This window comes from Anopheles funestus, chromosome 2RL, assembly GCF_943734845.2.
Source record: "Anopheles funestus chromosome 2RL, idAnoFuneDA-416_04, whole genome shotgun sequence".
Lineage (NCBI taxonomy): Eukaryota > Metazoa > Arthropoda > Insecta > Diptera > Culicidae > Anopheles > Anopheles funestus.
Window position 1 is genome coordinate 35725385 of NC_064598.1, and position 24627 is coordinate 35750011.

Consider the following 24627-nt stretch of genomic DNA (forward strand, 5'->3'; position numbering starts at 1 on the left):
ATCGTAACCGTAGGAAGATGGTTTCGTAAAGTATAACCTAGACCGACATTAGCAAAACGGGACGCGACAATGAACTGTCCGATATCGGTGTGAGTTACCAAACAGGGCTAGGTACCTCAGGAATGGGAAGAGTATAATCGATAGACCAGCGTACCAAATGAGGTACACCATGAGCATTACGCATCGTCAAGGTGGTGGATACTACATTCTTAAAAATAGCTCCATGCACGAGCTGCTACGTCGGACCAGCGTCGGAAGCATCAAATACAGGCCGTGTAATAGGATTATAACCCACCCATGCTATCCTTCTTACTGGGCCCGATCTGCCACGTGTATATTGGTGAAACTAGAGCACGCCGGTCTAGCAGCTGCCCTCCCGTGTGTGTGTCACAGGTGACAGAAGCCAGTGCAAAATGGAGGGAGCCAGCAAAAACCCTCGCCAATCGAGTCATGGTACGTAGTACTTTAGTCAAAGAGAGAGAAGGAGAGTGAGGGTCGTTAATTATCTTTTTTGATGACGAAATTTGAACTCCTTGAGCGTTACTATTTTTGCACCATAACACCTTGTACCGATATCTGTCATGTTAACTTCTCAATGGCCCCGAGGAGTTAATGCGCCGGCATATAGCATAATTGGAGGTTTTTTTTTCTGATGAGCTAAAGAATAATCCAAATTTATACATTTCGTTTCCCACAATATAACTAAATAGAACGGCTTCTGTATGAATGCCACATATATCATGTCATCTCGGTACCTGGACTTGCGGAGCATAATGCGGCGTGCTTTGTACAAACGCTTTCCAGCCGGCGACGAAGAAGATGCCGATGACGTGGACGATGCCTCGGACGAACCGAGTTTACTGTTGCTGCGTACCATCGAAGAGTTGCTGCTATTACCGCCGTGATTCATACTAGCGATACCTTGCACAAAACACAACATGATCCCGGCTTTGATCAAACACACTCTGGGCAACAGACACACAACACAATCTGTTGCAAAGAGCTGTAGCGTGTTTTTAGGTGTTTTCCACTAGCCACTCAACATCACCATTCAAACCAACGTTTTACATGGCCCAGTGTATGTCCGTTCGCTTGCTTCTTGAACACCTCCCTTGGGTGAGTTGTCGTTTCCTACACCAAAAAAAAAACACCGTCAACGGTTACTACTATCGACGATAAGCGAAAAACACTGAATACACTAACGATCGATCATCCGGTTTCGGTTCCACATACACATATTTTTCGCTCATCTACAACCCGCCAAGAATCTAAAACCGGTCAAATGAAGAGTAGCAAGCGGAATATTTACGATTTGTTCACGTTCCACTACAACAAGATTCGGAATGTCCCGATAGCACGATACCGCGACCGTTATGGCTCGGTCCTATGTTGGTTACTTGTTGATGTTTGCTATTTCGACCAATTCCTAGTGTCAAACGGTGAAAATGTTGTACAGAATGGTGTCCCAAGGGGACTGTTTAACTGTTTTGTTTTTGTCGGTTTTCTCCCCGCGCCGACGATTCCTGATGCTCTTGAACAGCTCCAAACCCAAACGGCAACTGTTCCCACGCCTTTCCAAGTGGTACAACCACCGAAATGGCAGGTACCATGAATTATGAAACGCTTACGTTGAATAATTAAGCACCCAACCTGTTTCCATCAAACCGTTCGGCTTTCTTTGGCTATCAAGGATCGAAACCGCGAAAGGAAGAACTTTTACAAACCAAAAAAAAGAAAGGTACCTAGTTGAAGTTGTTCTAATGCTACAGCGGCAATATTATAATTCAACACGTAGTGGAATATACTACTATTGACACAGACGTCGTAACGACCCCTACTATCTGTCATGCATGTCAAAACATTGTCACATTGTCCTCCGTCAAACAACCAGCTCACCAACTGTGTGGTAGAAACTGCACAGAACAGAAGCAAACAATGCCTCCTGCCGGATTTACGTAAGAATAACGCTCATGCAGCGATCGTCAACAGATGGGTTTGTGATAAGCACAAAAGTGCCAGGTGTCAAGGTGTTTTATGGCCAAAAACCCGAACGCCTGTGACCTGCTGTACCAGCGTTGATATCATTATATCGACGTGTTTGCATGCAGAGGCGTACACTCACTAGCCACCACACGCTGTTGATGGCTGTTGGGCGATAGAACAAGAGCAATTTCCGTTTCTTATCAGTCTGGGATGATGGCGCACGGTGGACCTGCTTACGGTCTCGGGAATGATACAGATAGCTTCCCAGACCTATGGTCCAACGTTGCAGTTTATTTGGAAGATTCAACATTCTAGTTCACGACCTTGCATCGGATGTGTAATTAAAGATAAATAGGTCACCTCTTCATTAGAACGATCTGCCATCGTAAAGAAACAAACTCTGTTATCTGGAGAATTTATCTTCTGAGAGCGTGCCACTGTTACCATATCAACATGGCACAACCTCAACGTGGCAATATTCTACTGTTTAGGACGGAAGGGCTTTGCAATTTGGTTCCTTCCCAGCTTCATTTCCGAAACAAATACGCACCATCGTAGACTTCAAAGAGTGTATGAAACAGCGGTATAAAGATGCCTGGTTTTGTGATAACCTCCTTCCCATTATCGACCTCCACTCAGTGGCTCGGTGTACATATATTTTGCGTTGAACCACCAACAAATGGGACCTTTTCCGTGTGTTGGGCTATTGGTTGTTTTTTTTCGCTTGCTTTACATTTAATCGTCATCACTGTGGTATTGACGCCATGCTGGCGACTAGTTGGTGCCGATGACCGGCCACCGGCCGACACAAGCCGGCGTTTCAATCGACACTTGTCGTTCATCATTTTACCCTGTTTCCTGCAAAACCCGGGTACGGGCCGAAAACTTGCGATAGGCAAACGCATTTGTGCAAACCTCCGTAAACATTGGATGCACATTGCAGCAACATGGCGACCATCCAACCATGGCGTATTATGAAATCGATGGTACCGACCGATGATGGTGAGATGGTGGAGCGAACAACAAAAAAAAAAACATAAGGCAAACTAAAAACTCTACTCCACCATTCAATAATCGTGCTGAATAGGAAGCAGGAACCACATCGTTTGTTCAACACCATCGCTTCGTACGATGGAAAATGCCCAACCAGAGTTATTGGTTTGGTGTTTTCAATCAAAATGTTTTTAAAACAGCTTACACCAAGGCCGTATTGGCGTATTTGCACGTGTGCAAATTTTGCAGAGGTTGTGTGTGTGTTTTTTTTTGTTTTCGTGTACTTAACTGTCAGTTGTATGTCAGAAAAATAACACAAAAATCAAGTTTAAAATATTGATATTGAGCTAACGTAACAGGATGATGATGAGGTGCTAGAGCTCAGTAGCATAACATTCAATTTCCACGATGGGGAATGAGGAATATGGAAACGCTTATCAGAGTTCCCACAATACATCGATGGAGGGTTATGTCACGATTGCACAATGCATTTCTGGGATCAGAGATGTAACCATCTTTAGCCTTCACCCTCTATCTACTTTCGATTTGCATTTGCTCTGATTGTATTGCCCCGAAAAAAAAAGTTTTAAGACACTTTTCCCATCACTTCACTGCACATTTTCAATTCGCAACTCAGGTATTCTCTCATCTGATCCGAATTTAAGAATAGCACTTTATTTTTATGGAAATTTGCTGACTGTGTATTGTTTTTTTTTCGCATTTTGATTGCTTTTACGCATACGACTGATACGCTCAATAATATTAAAATGATATTAGGATCGAACACCGTAACACACTATGTGTCAAAAGTCACTACTCAATATTTAGCATCGCTCAATATCACGAAAATGTCATCAGTAATCTGATTTATCGTGGTTCCTTTATCGCGGAACTTTGCTTGTTTCTTCCTCAAAATTAAACACTAACTTTAACCGGTTACGGAAACCAACATCAATCAACACCAAAAACCGTCGTCAAAACGTGCGCGTAATCTGTACGAGAACCGGAAAGCGAATGCAAACGACCGGCCGGACGGTACGCTTAACAATGGCGGTCCGCGATCTTTCCGGCGTGCCTAACCTACCCGGCTAGTGGCAATGGACAATGGGTAATGTAGCAGTATAGGGTAGTGATAATAGTAGTTGTGCACGGTTATACCGTGCACCAGCACAACAGCCATGGTAGTAGTACCGTTCTGGCCGTGTGCTTTCGCGCATTCTTCTGTGCGTTTTCTCTCATTATCTGCGCTTTCCCATTGTCTCTTCCCGCACACATGCTCATACTCATTGCTCGGGTTTCATCCCTATATTTTGTGTGTGTGTGTCTCTCTCTCAGCACATGACAAGGGGACAGATGTAGGGGTAGAGGGTTGAACAAAAAAGAAAAACCTACATCAATGAAGTCAGCACAAGTGGGTTTTCCACCCTTTGCACCATGTTCCTTCCGTCGGTTGTGGTGTGTGAAAAGGTAAATAAAAGTTTAATTCCGATCGGGATGGATGAACTACACATACATTCACACGCCGACCTCTCGTACAGATCGTGGTATGTTTGATAGGTTGCGAGGAAAATATGTTCGCGAAATGACAAAAAAAACTAACGACTTTAACGGACAACAGCACCCTTCATCATGCACAGGGTGGATCGTACGGGAGGATCGTCGTACGATCGATGGATGTGGTAGTATACAAACGCCCCTCTTAGTGTATACAAAATGGGAACAGATCACTGTCAATTCAGCTTTTAATTTTGCTGCCTTTAAAATTAGTTTATTTTGGATTGTTAATGATAAAGCCATTAACACGTGTCAGCCTTATCAATTTCCCCGCAAATTAAAGTGTAATCTCATTAGTACATTTATTGATTGCTTTAAAGCAATATAATTCAACTAAAGCATTTAAACGGAAATAAACATTAAAAATCATCCAAACACCTGCGTTTTCTGCGTTCAGTCAGTGTTGCTCGAAGCGAACTCCACACAAACACAAAACCAAAAAATCGCCAAATTAGGTGGAAAAGAGACGTTAAAAAGGCTATTAACGGAATAACGGCACGGTGAAAAGGGGAACTTCGCATGATGGTTTGTTAATCGATTTTTGTTTTCAACACCATTGAAATGACGATGAAAAGAGCTATGCCAATATTTGTGCACAGCCGGAAATTTGGCATTTTTTCGTTCCCCAGGCGAAACACAAAACGCGTTTTTGCCCCCGATCTAGAAAGCAATCGTCCGGCTGGACCACGTTCATCCGTTAGCACGATCTTTTCTCGATTGCTCGACTTCATCGCAAACACGCACAGGACAACGACTTTTTTACACATTTGACCTCGTTACCAGATGTCGGACAGTGGCAGACGATTTTTTTTTCTTCATTTTGCAAAACAGCATTTTTTTGCTCTTAACGTTTACTGAGATTAAAAATATAATTTACTGCCGTTATCAATTCTTCTTCGCGTCGAGTTGATTCGATGACGATCTTGTCAGCTTGTTCCGTGTTTTCTTTTACCATTTTGTTTTGTTTTTGTTTTGGCTACTAAAATTGAATTATTCCAATGTGTTCTGTCGTTGCGAGTATAGAAACATCCGTTAGAAGACCTGCTTGCTTGCTAACGGTTGGAAAAAGTAACAGAAAACGATCATCACTTTTTGGTAGATTGTAATGGGCCACTATCTCGGTACGTTACTGGGGGGGAAGGTTGAAACCGTTGGCACTGAAGTGGAACCAAGAAAGGAAAACCGATGGAAGTGCGAATGGCCGGAACAATCGCGCCTGTAACACATATAAGCGCGTACATATGCTTTGCCCTTTCCGACATTTCGGTGCTTCGTTGCTTAACGGTGGCTGAACGTAAAGAAGAGAACAAGAGAGTTGAATACAGATGACGTATGCACCTGTCCCGAAATGGAACAAAGCGTGAACACGTTTCTTTAGAACTGGTTTACAGGTGCGAAATTGCTTTTTTAACTCTTAACGAACCGTCAAGAAAGTAATACAGTTGTTGTACTGATCGTTTTAAATATCCCAATAGCTTAGTAGATCGTTCAAACTAAGATATGACAGTTGTAAAATTGCCTGCCATATGAGACTCGTGATTGGGAAAAATATCGGAATATTACTACCTAAAGGTAACTCCTTTCAAAGTTTCAAAAATGATTCGAAACTCATTAACTTCAAGCTTCATTGGAATAAATTTTTTAATGTTCATACCATACTTCAGAATCTTTTTTCATCTATAACCCTGAGGACGCTATTGTTTCGAGATACGAAAGGTTAAAGTTTGCCTCCTGTGGTAATGAACCAAAAACACCGCCATTGGGAATGTAAAAAGTGAAACATATTTCGAGTAAAAAAACATCAACATACACACACTCACCAAATCCCCCTAAATGTGGGCGTACGGCAAAGAAGCAGGGAGAGATCAAACAAAAAATCCAATATCAATCACCTACCGACCGTACCCGGCTGACCTTGACCTGGAAAGTGGGCAACGAAGTTCTTTTGCTTATTCATCCATTATGTTTTTTTGCGGCGAGGATGAGGTGTGGCATAGGTACGACGACCAACCTAGGTCCCGGTTTCGTATGCTTGCCCTTAAGCATACTCGTTATGCTCTCGATAACTCTCCCACCCGTCTAATCCATTAGAAGTCTATTTTTATAAGCACTCCCTCGCAAGAATCGCTACCTAGGCCCTCGTAGCTCACAGTTGTTGATCTCATTTCCATTTCACTTTGTGTGAGGTAGAAAGGTTTCCATATTAATTAATTGCTCCCCAAGTTATTGGTTAATTTTTTATGCTCTAATTAGTTACTTCTACACTACACTACTTATGTGAAAAAATGTGAAATATCAAAAACATTCAAACAACTACTAATATATACACGAGTTTTACGTTGTAATCTACGCACAATATAAAGATTAAACTAAAAAAAAGGTTAAATGATTAATGACAATGTTGTGAATGAAAGTGTTTCGAAATGGAATAAATAAAGCTTTCATTAGCTCTATTCTAATAATGTTATAAAAGGGCGTCCAATGAACACGGAACTCGGCAAGTCGTGGCCGCACGTCACAAGTGAGAACTTCGTTTATATTCGCAGTGTACAACAAGATTGATGACGCTGGCATCCGCAAGATCTAAAGGTAAAGGTCAAAGCGATAAAGGCGGTGCTGGGTAGAGAACAGTTAGTGGGTTAGAATGCGACAGGCAACGGAACACGAAAGATTCGCCATTTGGAACTGGAACGCCACATGCCAGACGGCTGCTGGCGACTCTGTCAATCGCCACCAATATGGTGGGCGTTACGAGCGGAAAGACCCATTGCCACCGACTGTCTTTCGCTTCGCTACCTCACGATTGTCAAATCACTGGTAAAGAGGCTGCTTCCGAGCGTCACTAAGTAGGTTTAAGTGAAACATTGCTCCTTCGTTCAATTGCCTCTCGGTGACAACTGCAAAAGGGTATTATGCAAAAAAACTAAACAACAAAGGTCATCACATAACTACAATCCTGCCTCGAAGGGCACAAGTGAAACAGACAGTTCTCGTGGGACACCGCCGGCGGGGACGTACACGAAAAGCGGGTTATGGGGAAGAAGCACATCGGTAGAAAGATAAGCATTGAAGCACTCACTTGTGTTGTCCAGCCTTGGAACTCGTCTTGTCCGTATGTCCGTAACTGGTAGTATCCGAATGTACGCGCCGATGCCGTCCACCGGTCGCAGCTAACCCCTGGGCACGTATATTAGCGTCCAGATCCTCGTTAAAGATGTCACCGGTGCTGTGTCGTTTGGCGGGTATTTGCTCCGGCAGGAAGGCATCCAGCACGGGCCGTTTGGACGTGCGTACATTGGCCGTATCTTCGTCCAGTTCGTGTACCACGTCGCTATCACTGGTGCAGGACCGTTCCGTCAGCTTTGGCCGGTTGCGCTTGAGCAGATAGCTCAGGCTCTGGCGGAACGAGTGGCCCCGCTTGAAGGATGGTGCTGTCACAACGGCCGCAGCCGGTACCACCAACACCATCGTGGACGATTCGGCACCGGAACTACCACCGGTCAGTATCTCGTCCGGTGCATGGCGCAGTATCACAATCTCTTCCGTATCGCCACCGTGTCGATCCTCCTCCGAGTCCATCTCTATCAGTCCGTTCACACTGGCGGACGGTTTCGATTTCGAACCTTTGCCGATGCGCAATCGGCGCGCAAAGTGGGTCAGAAATTTGCCGGAACTTTTTTTCGGTCCGTCGTAGTATGACGGTTCGCTCGACATCGAAACCATCGCCGCAGCGGCCGGCATTGGGATGTTTCAGTTCGCAGATTCTTAAACCAAACACACAAACACGTGCGCGCGCGCGCATTCAACACTTTACCACACAACACCTTTCTAGTTGCATTCAGTTCAGTTCATTAAAACCATTTCAGCGCTTCAGCACACGGAACGTTTCGGGCGGGAGACAGCAGGCATACTAAACTAAAGCTACACGAAATTAATCCAACGTAAACTGAGACATTAAGTTTTGGCCGTACCAACGAAAATGACGCAGATCTACGTCATTTATTGGTATTTGCAGACGGGACGAGTGTTGTTACGACGATAAATTACACGCATCAAGCGAAGAGGAATGATCGCTAGTGACGATCATAATGTTTGCGTTCTTTTAGCAGCTATTAATGTATACAACGCCTTAAATATCACAACCTTAAATATCACACAGCAGGACGTGTTGTTTTCGGTAGATATTCAATAGAAATGATTCACGAAAGAAATTCTATTGCAATTAAAAAGAATTTGCGGGTGAATCATTGATGTAATAATATCAAAAGTGTACTTAACGTTAGATCGTACTCAAATAGTTCGTAACTCAAATATTGTACTGGATTTGATTTTAAGTTCAATCAATCCATCAAAATTACGTGTTTAAACTATTATGATTCAACCTGAAGCATAAATGCCAGACAAATATTTTCCACGTAATATATTACCGTAATTAAATCGTTTGAATTCTTCATCAACTACTCTGTATCACATGCATTTTTTTCTTCAAGTATATAAACAAGCGAAACTTTTCCTCCAACCCAATCTCGTATCCACAACGGTGATCGTTGATAACGCACGGTTCTGCTGCGCTTGCTGCTGTTAGTCGTTCGCTAATTGGGAAAATCGGATACACGTCAGTTTGCTTGTCAGCTGATCGTGTTGCGTACTACCACCAACACCAGCTAGTTCCGTGTGTTAGTGAATGTGAATTAACCGCGGCTTATGCCGGTAAGGGCATGTTGCTTGTTTTAATCATTGCGGACTTTTTATCACCCTTTTTACTCTGTTTGTTTCTTTCGTGCACAAGAAAATGGTCATACGCTAACCCAATACACATCCGCACACGACGATGGTTGCCAATCAAGCACACATACGCTGTATACGCTGATACGGATGATTGTTGCATCCGGTTTTTGGTACGACTTGCACCTTTTGGGGGAGGCTAAAACCTGTATCAAGCGTCAGCACACAAAACAAGCCTTTGGGCGGACGGTTGTCTAGCAATTAAATGGAGTTACAACAATTATAGATATATGACATGGAGTCATAACAGCAGCACCGCAAACCCTATTACCCAAGGCAGTGGACAAAGGGTGTAAGTGTGTGTGTGTGTGTGTATCATTGGAGTTTCCAAGGCGGTAATCCCAACGCTGGTAGGATGCTATTTTTTGCTCCTCTTTATTTAAGGTGGGGAAATAAAATGTCTTTCATAATTATCATCCACAACGCTGGACTAATGATGCGGATCTGGTCAGTAAATCAAACCAGACGGCATTTTGCGACTGCTGTGATTAATTGCTGTACGATCGTTACAGTGAAAAATTATAATGATCCTAATAGATTTAGCATGTATTAGCAACACGGCTATGGAGGTGTATTTGGTAACGACACCAGTACTACACGACTGGAACGGGTATGAAATCCCATCGAAACCGTATCTCTGTACATTAGTGGTGGGAACTTCGGAGTGGATTCATGAATCCACGAATCATGAATTCATGAATCCACTCCAACTCCGACGTATGAAAACCGGAGAATACTCCGGAGCAATTACTCGTGATTAATCCGGAGTAACTCCGGAGTAATAACTCCGGAATTGACTCCGAATTACTCCGGAGTTGGTACTGGAATACTCCGGAATAATCCCCGATATAAACTGCGGATTCAAGTTCGGTTATTGTCTGAGTTAAATAAACCCACCTCCGGCATGTCTCGGAGCCGTATTACTCCGACTCCAGGAAAATTGAAGATTTACCCATCACTACTGTTCATAGGACTGACAAACTATTTCGCTGCGGATATTTAAAGTCTAGGAAAGCCAGAGAAATGTCAGGGTAAGTTCTCAGCCCAGCTCTCAAGGAATAGCCTTAAGTGAGTACTTTGGAGCCCCGAAATAATGGTTATCTTAACTGACGAACATTCGGGAATAGGAACTCTGGAAATATAAAACTTCTCAAAAGCCTTTTTCAACAGTCTGTACCATGAAGATTTGACTATTCTCCTGTACAACGTGGCGAAAGATGCTGATGAATAAACATCTTTGATCAGCTTGCCAAAATATCGTGTCAACGTAATTTAGCTTCTATATTGCACTTGTTCTAGAGCCTGCAATAACTTCAACGCAAGTGTGTTTTCAACTTTCCATAGAATTTCGTCTTTGTTTTAGCTTGCGATGCCTGTATCCGTATGCAATTACTTTTTTAGACCTTTTTTTGTAAAAAACGTTGTTTTATTTGTCAAGCTTAACAAAACACTTGTATCCACACTTGTTCACTTATATTTCGTATTCATCACTGAAGTCATTGTGTCTGTTTAAAACAGTTGCAGGCTAGGCACAAGCAACCACTTGTGTGTTGAAGATATGAAACCTTTCCTAAACTAACCTATTCTTAATCGAATTCTAACAAGCTAGTAACGTCATCAGAAAGTTACTGAGTTAATCGCCCAAAAAAAGGTGATAAAAATCACAAGAGATACTTGAAGAGATCTGATAAGCTATAGCAATACAAAAAAAAAACTCCTAAGATAGCCACTAGAAATGTATTTCGAAACACGGCTATAGGCACTGTAAAGAAGCACAACACTGCACAAAAATTGTCACGTTGAATAAGCTTACGGTGCCACAAGCCCCAACCATGCACGTTCAACCATGCACACTTTCCACGGAGACCAGCACGACCTGAATGACGATTCACAAACAGCATCCGGAGCGACATAAAAATGGCACAGCTACTTCATTTCTCCACCATCTTCGCGTACGGGAGGCTCATTTCTTAACCACTTTCTCTGTACATCGAATAACGCAAAAAAAACTCCTCTTTTTCGAACGTGGTGTGCGTGTGTGCGTGCGTGTGTGTGGAAACTGCAAACTACACCCTCACACCCTCTCTCTCTCGCGCAGTGGTTGGGGGATGCTGCTCCACATTAACGTATTCCACCCCAAAAATCACCACGTCGTCCAAGCCTCCACGTCCAACACGTTGCGCATGAAAATGATATTAATGTTTGTATGTTCTTCCACTCTTTCGCTTCTTTGCTTCACCGTAAGGCATGCCTGAACTGTGCTGCCTGATGGGCACTACAACGGCAATGCTAAAAATAAGGCACGTTTTTCTTTCTGTTTTTGCGATTCCGATGTGATGTTTAATGCTCTGACACCGAGGCGTTGCGTTCAAAAAGATTAGATTTGCAAAAAAAAAACGCACACAAACGAAGTCGATAAACATCATTTTTCCTTTGCGTTTTCTTTTTCTTTTTTTTTGCAAACCTACCGGAACCATATTTATAGGAGCGCATTTTTTGACCACAAAACACACCGACAACACATGCGGAAAAATGAAAACACAACAGCACAAAGCACTGTTTGAAGCAAACCTGCGCGACATATTAAAACAGCGCAGCGTGTGCGTGTTAATTAGCAATTCGTCGCAATTGCGTCACTTGCGAAGCTTCCCATTTCTCCAACCCTCGATACAAGGTGTACCCCCATTCATTAGTGAGAGTTGATAAAAATCAGCCTCGTTTGTTGGGCAAGTGTTTTAAGCTGTGGCAAAATGAAAAAGGAGCGCCGATTCAACTAACTAATCAACACTGTCCCGAGCACCGGTTTTGCAAACGACAACACGCACTGGATGAAACTTTCGCACCGTTTTAGCACACACAAATTATTCCACACAAGAAACCAAAACCATCCACTTGAACGTTTGTGGCACCACTCCGTTAAGGTTGAAGGTGTACTTGTCAAGCGCTAATCCATCGCAAGAGTGATCCGCGTTCACGATCATATGCTGGTAAAACAATGATCCACTCTTTACACGCACACACACATACACAAATACACGTGACACTTTATTAGCGATCATTCCGTGCTCCGTGGAGAGAAATACGGGATGCTGAATACCTGAACACTGCACCACGCGAACCCTTTCTGTGCGTTCTGTGCCAAAGATCTAATCGGGAAAAACGCGATCACGCGAGAGAATGACTTTTTCCTCGCTACAAGCTCACAAAGATTGGTGAGCAACTTGCGAAAAACCCTCCAACAACTGCGACGATCAATGCGTGAATAAAGGCAAGGAAAAATTTGCCACACACTTTGGTGGCGCTTGTTGGATCCGAGGAATGGATTCACGTCAGTGTCCGATTGGGGATTTTTTTTTTTTGGTTGCCTGTTCGTATGTAAGCGCGCGCCAGCGAAGACGGATGTGCTTCTTGTATTCTTCATTTCAACCCCTCGTCGGGCGATGTGAAGTACGAGTTGTAAATATTTACCAAACTGTAATTTGCCTGCCCTCAACACTGGTGGTTCTGGTGGTTTTGTGCAGATTGGCCACGTACGTTACTTACGCCGCTTGAACGAAAAGATTGGGTTGGTTGGTTGGGTCGGGAGACTCCGCTTTGGGGGATAAAGGTTTTGTTGGATCACACATCGTAGTGTGCGTTGCGGTTGAGACCGGATTGGAAGAGAGTGAGAGAGAGAGAGAGCGAGAGAATGAGCTGATCGTTCGCAGTTTTATGTTGAGGTGCTTTCTTTGGATTATGAGACTTCAATTAAATAGAAAACGGGAAAAAGTTGTGCAACTTACCGAAAACGATCATGTGTAAATAATCTTTTTCGAAGAGAATTTGTTTAATGTCCATTTATGTTTGTACCAAACAAAAACAACCAAAAAACAAAAACATCCTCTTTTTAAACTTACCCCTTCTTTCTTCTGTGAGGGTTAATCTCTTTGAAAGTTTCGCACATTCGCACTGACAGGAAGAGAGTAAATCACCCCCTTGTTTGTTGAAAAATAGTGCTCTCTTTCTTTACTCTCTTTCTCACGCAACCAAACAAAAGCAACCGGTAGTGAGAAGGTATGTGTAACAACATCCAGTGTACGCGTACACATGCGTCTAATGCTTAACAAATAGCAACCCCCCAAAACAACCGCCCTTTCAACTACCCCCCACGTAAAAAGTGCCTTTCCAGACCGTGTTTCAGTACCGTGTAGTTTTGATGGTGTTTGTCTGCTTGCAATGGCAGGGCAATCATTGCTACCTACCCTCAAAACAACCGACCCCGAACCGATCCACCCAACCGATAGCAAGTTGTGCAAGATAAGCGATACAGCCGATTAATAATCATCGTTATTTAAGCTTTGCTAATTATCGTCGCAAACAGCACGCGGCACCTACTACATTTGCACTTGTTCACTGAACCGACAGCGCCATTTTGCTAATGTAGGTTGCTTGGATCTTAAAGAAGAAACACCCTTCATTAACAAACCCTCCTGTCGCTGCATAATGGCTGCCAGCATCACTTCCATTGTGTCGCCGAAAACAAGCGAAAAGAGTCTTACGACTCCTCGCACAAATGTCACACACATTGTGATTAAAATGTCGGGCTCCGGGTTTTGCTGATCGGGGCCAAAGTGCCGGGTGAAGGTTGTCACACACGGGCGCATAACTGGCTTTCTTTCGCACAAAAATACTCGCACAGTGTCGCTGTTAATTATTCCGCTCATTACCACAAGTGGAGAAGATCAACAAACACTTGATCACGATTTTTTTTAAACGGGGAAATAAACGCACGAAATTTAATCTTCAGCTTTTACTTGATTTGTGTACGCAACCGGCCAGGAAATTCGTGTCAGGATGCGTGAAATGAACTGCACAGACTGCCCACGCAACGTGTGTCGTCAATCGTAATAAATTAGGTGCAGGTGTTTTGATCTGCAAATAAAAAAAAACCACACACTTTGACGTTCGATTCGCTTAGACGTGACCATTTGGTTCGTTACCATCAGGAGGCAATAAAAAAAAGTGCTCCAGAAACACCTGTTCCGTAGTTATAAAGTGAAAAAAAAACGCACAATCCGCCTATCTTATCAATGGAGCAGTGGGTAACACACATGGTGTGTTTCAGCCCACTTGGTCAACAGGTTGATCAATTTGTTTCTTTTTCCTCGTATTTTTAGAATCAATAAAAATCTCAGACCCTTAGCGAGTGATTATTTTCCAAAACGAGATTGCGAATATACAATGTATGTAGGAAAAGGTAAAAGGATTATTGCTTCAGAATCAGCTCTGGTGTGGACCCCATCGGTGAGGCAGAAGAGATTTCCATGTTGTTGTTTTTTTACCTTTTTGGGCACGAAAGTTAGAGAATTCAATATTCATGATCCGCAACGAGAAACACAAGTACACCATCAAAATGCGGGATTTGGATTCTTTTTTGCTTTTAAAGGCGTTTGTAGTTTTTGGCTAACGTTCAAATTGCAGGCCGAAGGTCACCTGCAGGGACGATTGCAGTATTATTGACACGGAATTTAAAATCACTTCTGTGCCTTCTTCGATCTGTTTATCTGTCAGTGAAAACAAATGGTTGAAGATTTTTTTCTTTTTGTGCTTTTGCTATTAAGCTTTGCATTGGCTGTATATTGGCTTAATAAGCTTATCTTGAGGTTTTGGTTTTAATTGGTGATTTTATACCTTTTTTTCATTGAAAAGTTGCATTCTTCCCATAAAATTAATAGATATAGAAGTTCTCATCAATAATCAAACCTTTTACAGGAGTTTTACAGATTGTTCGACTACAAAACTTCATAATTCGACTGTTCGAGTACGACATCACTTGACAGTATTTTTGTTTTTATATTTCTCGTTCCAATGTTCCTCCCCTTTTTTGTATTGATCGTTTCGTTGAGTGAAATATGTGAAATAAATGTTAAATATTAAAAGTGCTAAAAGAAAACTTATTCGATGAGAAGTAAAAGAAAAATCAAAGAAGGAAATTGGATAAACAATACGACAAGATGAATGGACCGCTGGATGAGAGACAGATGTGTGTGTGCAGATGAAGAATTTGCAGAGAAGAAATATAATCAATGTGTTCGATTTGCAGCTTAAGATGTACATTATCAGTTCATGCAAAAAAACATTTATACACAACTACCACACATTTCGTTGTTTGTGTGTGTGCGCGTGTCGTCTGTGTGTTGTGTGTCAGATGAGATGTTTTTTTAAAAGTATTTGCATAATAAAATAGCTCCTAGCTCGATACTTTCTATTCTATAACAGCGCACGACAAGATAATGGAAAAGAAAACAGGTTTTTTGTTTTGGACTTTGTTACACAATTATTCGGCAGTACAAACATGCAGTTCTTGTGTTCTTTGGCAACAAGCGATTCGTTACTAAAACGGGGAGGGTTTTTCTTCCCCCCCTCTTTCGACAAAAAACATCAAGAAAGAAATTGGCAGAAAGGCAGTGGGCAGCAACTTACCCTTCAATGTCCAGGCGAGCACATTCGGCTGCAACAATTCCGCCCTTGGCATGGAACGTTTTCGCTAAGCCCTTGCGGGGCGATCTGGAACGAGCAGTGGGAGGGGAGTGAAAACGGTAAAAGGGGTAAGCCAACCTCCACTTCTCCACTTCTGTTTTCTCAGGACGGTGGAGTAGTGTGTTCTGGGGGTGTTTTTGTTGTTGCAGTTTCTAGCACTAAAATCTACCCTTCGAAGGAACTTCGCATGGGTTATATGGTCGCTGTGTATGTGAATGTGCGATCGTGACTATCTAATGATGTAGGTGGAAGGGTTTGGAAGGTTATCATGCCTTAATAATCTTTTGGGATGTTTTTATCCGAAAAACTTAAAAATATTTTTTCCTACTATAACACGAATTTTGAATGTAACGTGATGGAGTTCGGAGTGATTTTTTTTTTCAACATCGCCATTTATTGGTTTGTTTAGGAGTCAGACAGGCGTTATTAACATTGGAAAGTGTTATTGCATCCTCTCTTGTACGGCTCAGCGAAACATTGGGAAGTGATGCTTCTCTCGCGTGTGTCAGCATAATCGGCACCAGATTTTGACACATCAGCTTCACACTAGACGCCAAATAACGCAAGGAAAACCAGGATTTGATAGGGGTGGGCGTGCATGTACACTTCGCGGTACTAGGGAATAATGGAAATACTCACCAGAATCCAAAAAAAGATTATCAAATCAAGCGTCGAAACATTGGATTGCCTACATTCAAGAGGTGTGGGGGAGAGCTTTTAATGCGTACGGGTTTGTGCTTCATAAAATAACCCGACAATCTCTTTTGGGGGCCAATTCGTGGGGGTGGGTTGTGGCAGGTGTGGAAAATCAATGAAATAAATGTGTACTCCAATTATGTAACAAAATATGAACATTATGCTTAAAGCCATATCGGAGAGGGAATGGGGCCAGAGGTGAAGGGCAAACTAATGGGGGAAGGTGGGGGAGGGCTACTACGGAGAACACTGGCAACTGTCAGGATGACAACCATGGTCCTGGTGCTCTGTGAGCAGCAGGAGCAAAATTCTCCAGTGAAGCTGTAAGAGCCTGTGTAGCCCATTTTGAGAGATGATTTGAAGGCATGGTGATAAACTGAGAAGCAGTAGATGAAGAGGAGGAAAAAAAAGAAAGAAGAAGCAGGCACAGACGCTCATATAGACACACGGACACACACACACATACCCCTTCAGATCGGCCAGGCTACGATTTTTCCGCAGCATTTTTCCCCCGAACCGTTGGTATATTCCGAGTCAGCAGGAAAAGAAAACGTAAAGGATCCGAAGAACCGGTCTCGCATCCGGCAATCACATCACTACTGCTGGCCACTACTACCGACCCCAATGCCACTAGCGACTCGTTCCGGCTAAAACGATCGCCTACCACACCACCACGCCTCAATGCCCGGTAATGTTCCGCCTTCGCACGGGCAAACTACGGACGGGTGGTGCCGGACAGTTCATTGTAACGTTTGTAATGCAGCTGGTACACATGGCATGGCAGCACTTAGTATCCGCACAGGTTATCGATCACACTACCATCGAACGATTGACAACGCTTTGCAGAGTGTGGCGGAAGGGGGCCCTTGGACCCGGTTCTCATCCGTAACAGTGATGGTGGTAATGGCTCAGTTTGCAACCAAAACCCCACAAACGTTGGATCTCTTTTGTCTGCAATGGTTTGACACTCTGTGAAGGTGTTTCGTCAACTTTCAAGGACTTGTGGGGTTGTACCCGGGGACCCACGACTGATTTACACCGACGCTGGAAAATGTGTTCTTCACCAAAGCGCGCTACCTACAACACACCTCCAGAAATGCAGGTGGAAGACTGTGAATTTTATCCACTAGCACCCATCCACAGCACCGTCGTATCCTGGACTGGCAAATGGTTTCATGATCATCCTGTTCGCTCTCTTTCCTTCTCTCTCTCTCTCTCTCTCTCTCTCTCTTTAAGTAAGCGATTTTCCACCCCAAAAACTCGGTTCTTCTCTCGGTTTCGGGAAAAGGATATATTGTCGAACGGTGGAAATGTATTTTTTCCTTACCGGCGTACCACAACACGCATGTGTGCCATTCGTTCTTCTATCCAACATTTGCTACGGAATGTGTACGCGGTTATGTGTGTAGTTGTGTGAATGTGCAAAATTTGTGTGTGCTTCTCTGGTTGGAAAATAAAGTCGTAAATCGAACCATAATCGAAAACAACCTTTTTGCAACCGTATGCCCAAGAGGAACTAAATGATGTTTTTTGTTGTTGTTACAGAATCGAACGATTTATGCAAGGCAGCTCAAGGACTATAATTGGGGTTGTTTTTCCCTGCCCGCTATCATCTCTTTCACACCCATAGCGCACTGCTATGATGTAATCATTCGCTTTAAGGGTTAACTCTACACAGCTCATGTTATAGCGGTCGATTTTCTTTGCGTTGACAGACAACATACCCAATCGGACGTTTTGAATGAACTTCGGCATAAATTTCGACCTATGTTTCGTATACCGAAACGTTTTCCGCTATTTGTTCCGACAATCAGTCAGTCTCGTACAAACAGCAGGAGGACTGCAGGATTTTTGCTGTCATCGTGCGGATGTCTAGCAAAAAGCTCAATTTCAAAATTAAAGCAAAAAAGCTTGTCACAGCCGTTGCCACATTATTTTTTTTATGTGTGGCGATCGACCGTCTTTTTTTTCTCTTGCTTGCTCCTGCTAATTCTAGTATTTGTTCGATTCGCGAGTTCTGTTCTGCGCTGGTGTGTCTTGCATCGCGTTCGTTCGTTCGTTCTGCCTGTGGCTTGTCGGTTTGTTTCGTTTTGACTAGTGGTATAGGATTTAGACCGTACTATTATTTCATGGTTAGGGTATCCTCGCGCGATGTGCGCAAGGGTAAGTATGATAGTCATATACTGGAGTGATATTGCCAGCTCGCCCATGTGTGTTTTCTGCAAAGATAGTAATAATGGTAGGAAATATCGGGAATCGATCCCAGACTTACATTTGGAGGCAATTTACCGTGGTGTTTCAAGCGTCCGCGAACCGATGGTACCAACAATTTGGCGCCAAAAGGATTGATACGGACCAGGTTTTGTTCTACGTGCAGTGCCTCGAACGAAATACTATCAGCTGTTCTGTTATGGTTCTATTGTTGGTGATGGTTCGTGCGCGATGCATCAAAATGTTGTGCACTGATCTGAGCAATAATGATTTTTAGGTTGGTGTATTTTGTACGAGTGTTTTTATTTTTCAACATAGAATGGTGATCCTCGCACACGGACCGTTTTTACGTAGCTTTATTTTGAGGATTTTACAATGATATTTGTTGAATTATGTATGGGTTTGTTGTTAAAATAAACATTCCTTTTTTCGTAGGCTTTCGTGACATCTAATATGCAAAGCCATACCAGAACATTATCAATCGTACATATTCTTGGCTCTTGCTTGATACCGAATAGGATCATTACAGATGTCGCGAAGTACATTCATGTACAGTGCACTGTTAAATGTTTCATTGCGTTTCAATTTCTACACGCGCCTTTTATTTAAAGTGCCTGAGCATCTTTCGAACGGCATCGATTGCTGGTAAGAAGAGAACGCTAGAGAGTGTTCCATGTGTTCCATGATACGTTCAACTGTGTTGTGATATGTTTTGCACTTAATATTAGTTTTCCAGGAAGTGTCGCTACGGTCGCATCCTACAGAAACAGTTTGGCTCACGGGCTTAGCTGGTGCAATGCAATCCAATGCAATGAGCAATTGAATGAAAGGATCGATGGCAAATGAAATGTTGTGATCAGCAACTCTTGCCGGCAAAGACAAGCATTAGAAGAATGCTTCGTGGAACACCAGCCACGCAATCGATTTGTATTAAGAGAAATGCAAATAGAATTATTAGACATATTAAACTGATACAGCTATTTATCTTTCACAACACGAAGAAAGCTGTAACGTGTTCAAAAATATGCTATGAAACATAAACATAGCTACGTTAACACATCATAGCTGTGTGTTATTATTACAATTAACAATCAATTCCAAAGTTGTTTTATTTTTATTATTCAGTCTATTATGACTATTATTCCACAACGTTCGTCAGAACGTCTTGTCACACATAGTTTGCGCATTATTTCATCCGTTGATCATTTGACGATGGGTCTGAACGACAAGTCATGCATACATTCCTTAAGATAAAATATCGTTTGAATCATTGGGATCACCATGCATATGCTTCCATGCATATGATACGACGTATACGCATGATACAAATGTTGGGATAATTCTGCAGTGTGAGCATATGACGAACTAGTACTTTGGTGGTTCTTTATTTCACGGTCCTATAATCAAATCGGATTCCATCGCCCAAAACGTCTATCAGCTCATAACAAAATCGTGGTAGAAAACAGCAACAGCTTGGACACATGAGCATGAGCTGTTGTTTTATTTTTGTATGATGTCTTGGTGCATTCGCCTCTCATAATATGAACTAATAATTATGTTAATAATAATGATTAAAATTAGGAAAACAAATGTACAGCGATTCATCAGCGATTCTGTATACGATCCCGCGAACAACTCGGATAGCTTCGATTTGTTGTTGTAAACCAATGCATTTGTTGGTGTTGTTGGTGTTTGGAGCAGTCTGACAACCGCGCGGATTGTACACTTTTGTATCGACGGTAGAACGAGCGTGAGTACGAGCAAGAGGGCATAACGCAAGAGAAGCGAACGGCAAGAGAAAAATCATCAGACACGACTCGAGCTTTCTGACCGACTTTTGCTCAGTGTCAGTGCGAGCAGGCACGGAATATTTTTTAGAGGGAGACGTTCTGTCATTTGCTCTTGACAAGTCGAAACTTTTTGCTTGGGATACCTCCTCGCCCAACTCACCCCACTAACTGTGCTGGTGTGAGTGAGTGTTTTTGCTGGTAACAGTGTACGCGTAAACAACAGCTTTACTGAAGGTTGCAAAAACAAACAATTTTTGGTTTTTGGGAGGAGGAATGTGCTCAATACTACGCACTACTAGTGCGGCTATGAAAAACCAACCCTATTTTCACAAACTTTTCATTAGTAATTACAGTTGCAGTTACCATGGTAACGCGAATCTACGCGTAAGAAAATGATAAAAGAAAAACATCACAAACACTAAACACGTCTCCCTTCGCGAAGGAAAGTTACTAAACCCCATCCACCACTGTGTGCCACGTTCGCGTCACTTTTATTTACGGCGTCCTTTTCGCAAAGCGATAAATACTTACTGCAGCACTTTTCTATGCAAATCGGCAAATCAACCGCGGCGATTGCAAACCTACACCCTGTTTTCCGTACACCAAACTTCACCCTCTCCCCATCCGAACAGAGACATCTACCACGGGGGGCACGGACGGCTGTATGTGCTGTTTGTTGCTTTTTCTATTTTCACACTCAAAACGGAAATGGTCCCGACCCCCTTTTACGTCCTTACGTCAGCGGCCAGAAAGGACTTTGGCACGTTACCGGCGGATGGACACACACATGGGGGTACATATTTTCATTGAAAATTTTCGATTTTACACTCTGTCACAACAGAAACTTTGACAGACAACATCCGATGTACGTGCGATACCTCGGAAAAACTGCTTGATCTCTTGTGCAACACGCACACACGCGCAAACACTGTTGCACATTTTGTTTTTGAGAGCGAGAGAGCGGACGGACGAAAGAGAACATGTGGAATGAGAGAGCTTACGTAGCGGTTAGGCAAGTTGTTTTATTGCACAGTTTTAAAACAAGGGAAAAACATGAATTAAAAAAACTAAAATAAAAAAAAAAACATTAATTTGTTATACTTGAAAAATCATTTGATTTATTGATTGTTAAGGTGGTAAAATTCACTACGGTTTGACGAAATCGAGCCTTGTGCGTATGAGCAGCGTCGATAAACGTGGATGAAGGGTGAAGCGACGACAACTCAGCGCGCTGCAAAAAACTGTCCAACAGTTCAAAGTTTTGATTGGGCAAAAGGGATTTTAACAAGAACGTTGTCTTCTTTTGCAGTAGAAATTAAAACAAATCCTCATAAACTCTCATCGAAAACTTAACATCGTTATCACACATACATACATATGCAATTGAGGAGGGCAAGGATAACGAAGAACCGGCATGGATATGAGGGTATCAGCAGGCTCGGTTTTATGATAGCGGAAAAAAGCAGCACTGACTAGGAACAAGAACGAAGCGAATTCGATTTGCTTTCCTTGCACGGTTCCCACCAGCAACAGCAGCAGCGGAAAACCCGCTTATTGCTCCGGTGTGATACCGAGAAACAATTTGCACCATTGGCCGTGCCGGGGATCATCGTGTGTTCGGCGGAGTTCGTTCGCTTTCAGCGCTTGCAGAAACTCGCTCGCATCTGCATCGAGCCGCGTTACTTTCGACAGTGGTTGTTGGCATCCGCCCGGGTTGGCGTAGATGGCGGCCGATGTGTTTAAAAGCCAGCCGGACCCAACCCGTAGCCGGTCGATGAGAAACTTAACCATAAACTTACGATGGTTTTCGAGCGCTTGGGAAACACTGTACAGGGTGCTCAGCTCGCTGCACAGACGCAGATCGTGTGCGGCCAGATTCAAACAGTACAGGAAGGTTCGCACACGGAGCTGATTCAGTTCGTGCTCTTTGGTAATGGCAGGTAGCAGGTAGCGAAGGAGATTGTTCACCGTGATATCGTCGGTGGGTGACGGTGCCGTGCCACCGGTGAGAGTTTCGATCAGTGCGCAGAGAGCATTATACTTGCGACTACGTCCAGCCGGTAAACCGTCCCCGGTTGGTTGTTCCGCAATGTCTTCGGAACCGTCGTCTTCCTCATCGTAGTAGCACATTTCGAACATCTGCGTCAGCACAAACTGCCGATGGTTGTAGCAGCTGTAGTCGTGGATGTGTTTGCGAATAAACTTTTCCGTCTTGTACACCTCGTACTTGAGGAGATTGGGCGCTTTCATGAGCACCCACTGCCGGTGGCACCAGGCGTGATAGTTGGTATTGCTCTTGTCCGCACATTTTTCACACAAGCTTATCTCGAACGCCCAATCGATGGCATCGGAACCTGAAAGAAGAGAAGATGTGTGACAATTAGCCTACGTGCGTCACATTGGTGGATGCTATTTTCCACATGCTGGTGGCCACGGTTACTCACTTTGAAACAGGTACAACCATCGTCTGTATGCGAAAGCTTCATTCGATTTGGGTTTTTTGCTAAGAACGAGGGTTGAGAAATGGAATTCTTTTGCGATGTCCAAGCGATTCTTTGCAAACAGCTGCCGTCGCAAATTCCAAAAAGTGGCCACATCCGGGTTGATCAGTATTGCACAATTTAGGTACTTAATGATCGGAACATTTGCACCATTACTAGCATTATTAGCGGGCCCCAGACCACTTGCTCCTCCACCACTGAGTTTGCCCTTGTCCGACACATTCCAAGCGACTGACCCGCAGCCAACCGGAAGTGCATTCGATGACAGCCACTCGTTACGGTATTGCAAAATCAAACGATGCGCATAGGTGTACACACACTCGATGCACCACGATTGCAATCCGAGGTTATGCTCCACATGGATTACCGGGGACTTGTTTTGATTCAGTGGCATCGGTATGATTTCAAATCCAACTCTACAAAGATAGCAAGAAAAAAATGGAAAAGAGCAATACATTACAATACGCGATGGAAATGAAAGGGAGAGTTATTTACGAACAGGGCACATGGCTACGAGCCCCGAAAGGGGCTGGAGTTTCATCTTAATCAAAATAAATTGCTGCCACCAATTATGCGGAATTACTTTCAATCAAATGTACGCCCGTGCGACAATCGTGCTGTTGTACCACGAGCGCGCAAACAGATCGTTTTGCAGAACCACCTATCAGCACTGTACTCGCTCTTTGTGCTTTTGTTTTGTGGCCTTTCAAGGCCAAGACACCTTTCGTGCGATAAACGATGGGGAACTTTGGTTGGGGGGAAAAATCCAAACCCAAACTCTGCAAGGACACACCACGATCTCGTTGGAGTGCTTTCAAATAGTGGAAAAGCTGCCAGTGTCCCGGAAAGCATTCGAAATCACGCGCAAATATCGCTCGAACCAACTGCGTTCCTTTCTTTTAATTCTTCGCTTAATTTATTTGACCTCTTGCACGCGATCAATGCCGTTGATCATGTACGGCTACAGCGATGCTCCACTTTCCGTAATCATCTTGCAACGAAAGGCACGATCTCTTCTCGCATCGCGGATGCTCTTCCCAGCCAGGTTGGCGTTGTTCTTTTCGCCTACCGAAAAGAACTACGGAATTCACGGGTCAATGAGGACACCCGGGATAGCGGAATACTTACAAATCCGGATCGCGCATGAAAACGGCATCGATCTCGTTGATAATCTTCTCGCTGAAGGCGGTATCCTCATCATCCTGTCCCATATCGGCGATCGGGTGGGTGAAGTCGGAAAAAACACTGATTTTCTCGCGCTATTGTTCGCGGATTCACGCACGAGCACCGTGAAACTGTTTGCACCGCGTTTTTGCGACGGGAATAGATCGTCCTCAGATGAAAATCAAGCATCAATGAACATCTTGTTGCCTTTTATATACGGTTCGGATGATTCTCGGGGTTAGCAAAACAATCTCGCTCTTCGCAGAATGACAGATCGCTCGTTTTGTGAGCGAGAGAGAAAGAGTGAGAGGCGCTTTGTTATTGTTTAGCTGTCTCTCTTTTTGAAGGAGGCAAACAACAGATTTTCAAAATTATCAATGGAAATTTCGAAGGCTTTCCCAATAATATCCTCTGGCATTACACGTTTTGAA

General features: G+C 43.3%; 3 protein-coding genes across 13 annotated transcripts in view; 1 reads left to right on the forward strand and 2 right to left on the reverse strand.

The window, feature by feature from the left end:
* Positions 1 to 21389, reverse strand: part of LOC125774682 (GRAM domain-containing protein 2B-like) — a 31737-nt gene extending 10348 nt beyond the window's left edge. The window contains exons 1-3 of one of the 11 annotated variants that reach the window (XM_049444848.1): positions 21063 to 21389; positions 15778 to 15861; positions 7610 to 8451 (exon numbers count right to left, since the gene is read on the reverse strand). In XM_049444848.1, the coding sequence (XP_049300805.1) occupies positions 7610 to 8271 (662 nt within the window). In that variant the 5' untranslated portion in view covers positions 8272 to 8451; positions 15778 to 15861; positions 21063 to 21389. Of the gene's footprint in view, positions 1 to 7609; positions 9945 to 11128; positions 13065 to 14021; positions 15017 to 15777; positions 15862 to 16996; positions 18047 to 21062 lie in introns of those variants that run through there. The other 10 variants (XM_049444849.1, XM_049444851.1, XM_049444850.1 and 7 more) reach the window with 10 other exon arrangements.
* The window catches only part of LOC125774675 (ras GTPase-activating protein 1), a 44633-nt gene that overhangs the window by 11578 nt on the left and 8428 nt on the right, over positions 1 to 24627 (forward strand). The window lies entirely within an intron of this gene.
* Positions 21623 to 24472, reverse strand: LOC125774705 (protein prenyltransferase alpha subunit repeat-containing protein 1). The gene is made up of 3 exons (XM_049444875.1): positions 24161 to 24472; positions 22976 to 23448; positions 21623 to 22885 (listed from the first exon to the last, which is right to left on the reverse strand). Exons 1-3 carry the CDS (start codon positions 24241 to 24243, stop codon positions 22083 to 22085), a joined length of 1359 nt encoding a protein of 452 aa, XP_049300832.1. The 5' UTR covers positions 24244 to 24472; the 3' UTR covers positions 21623 to 22082.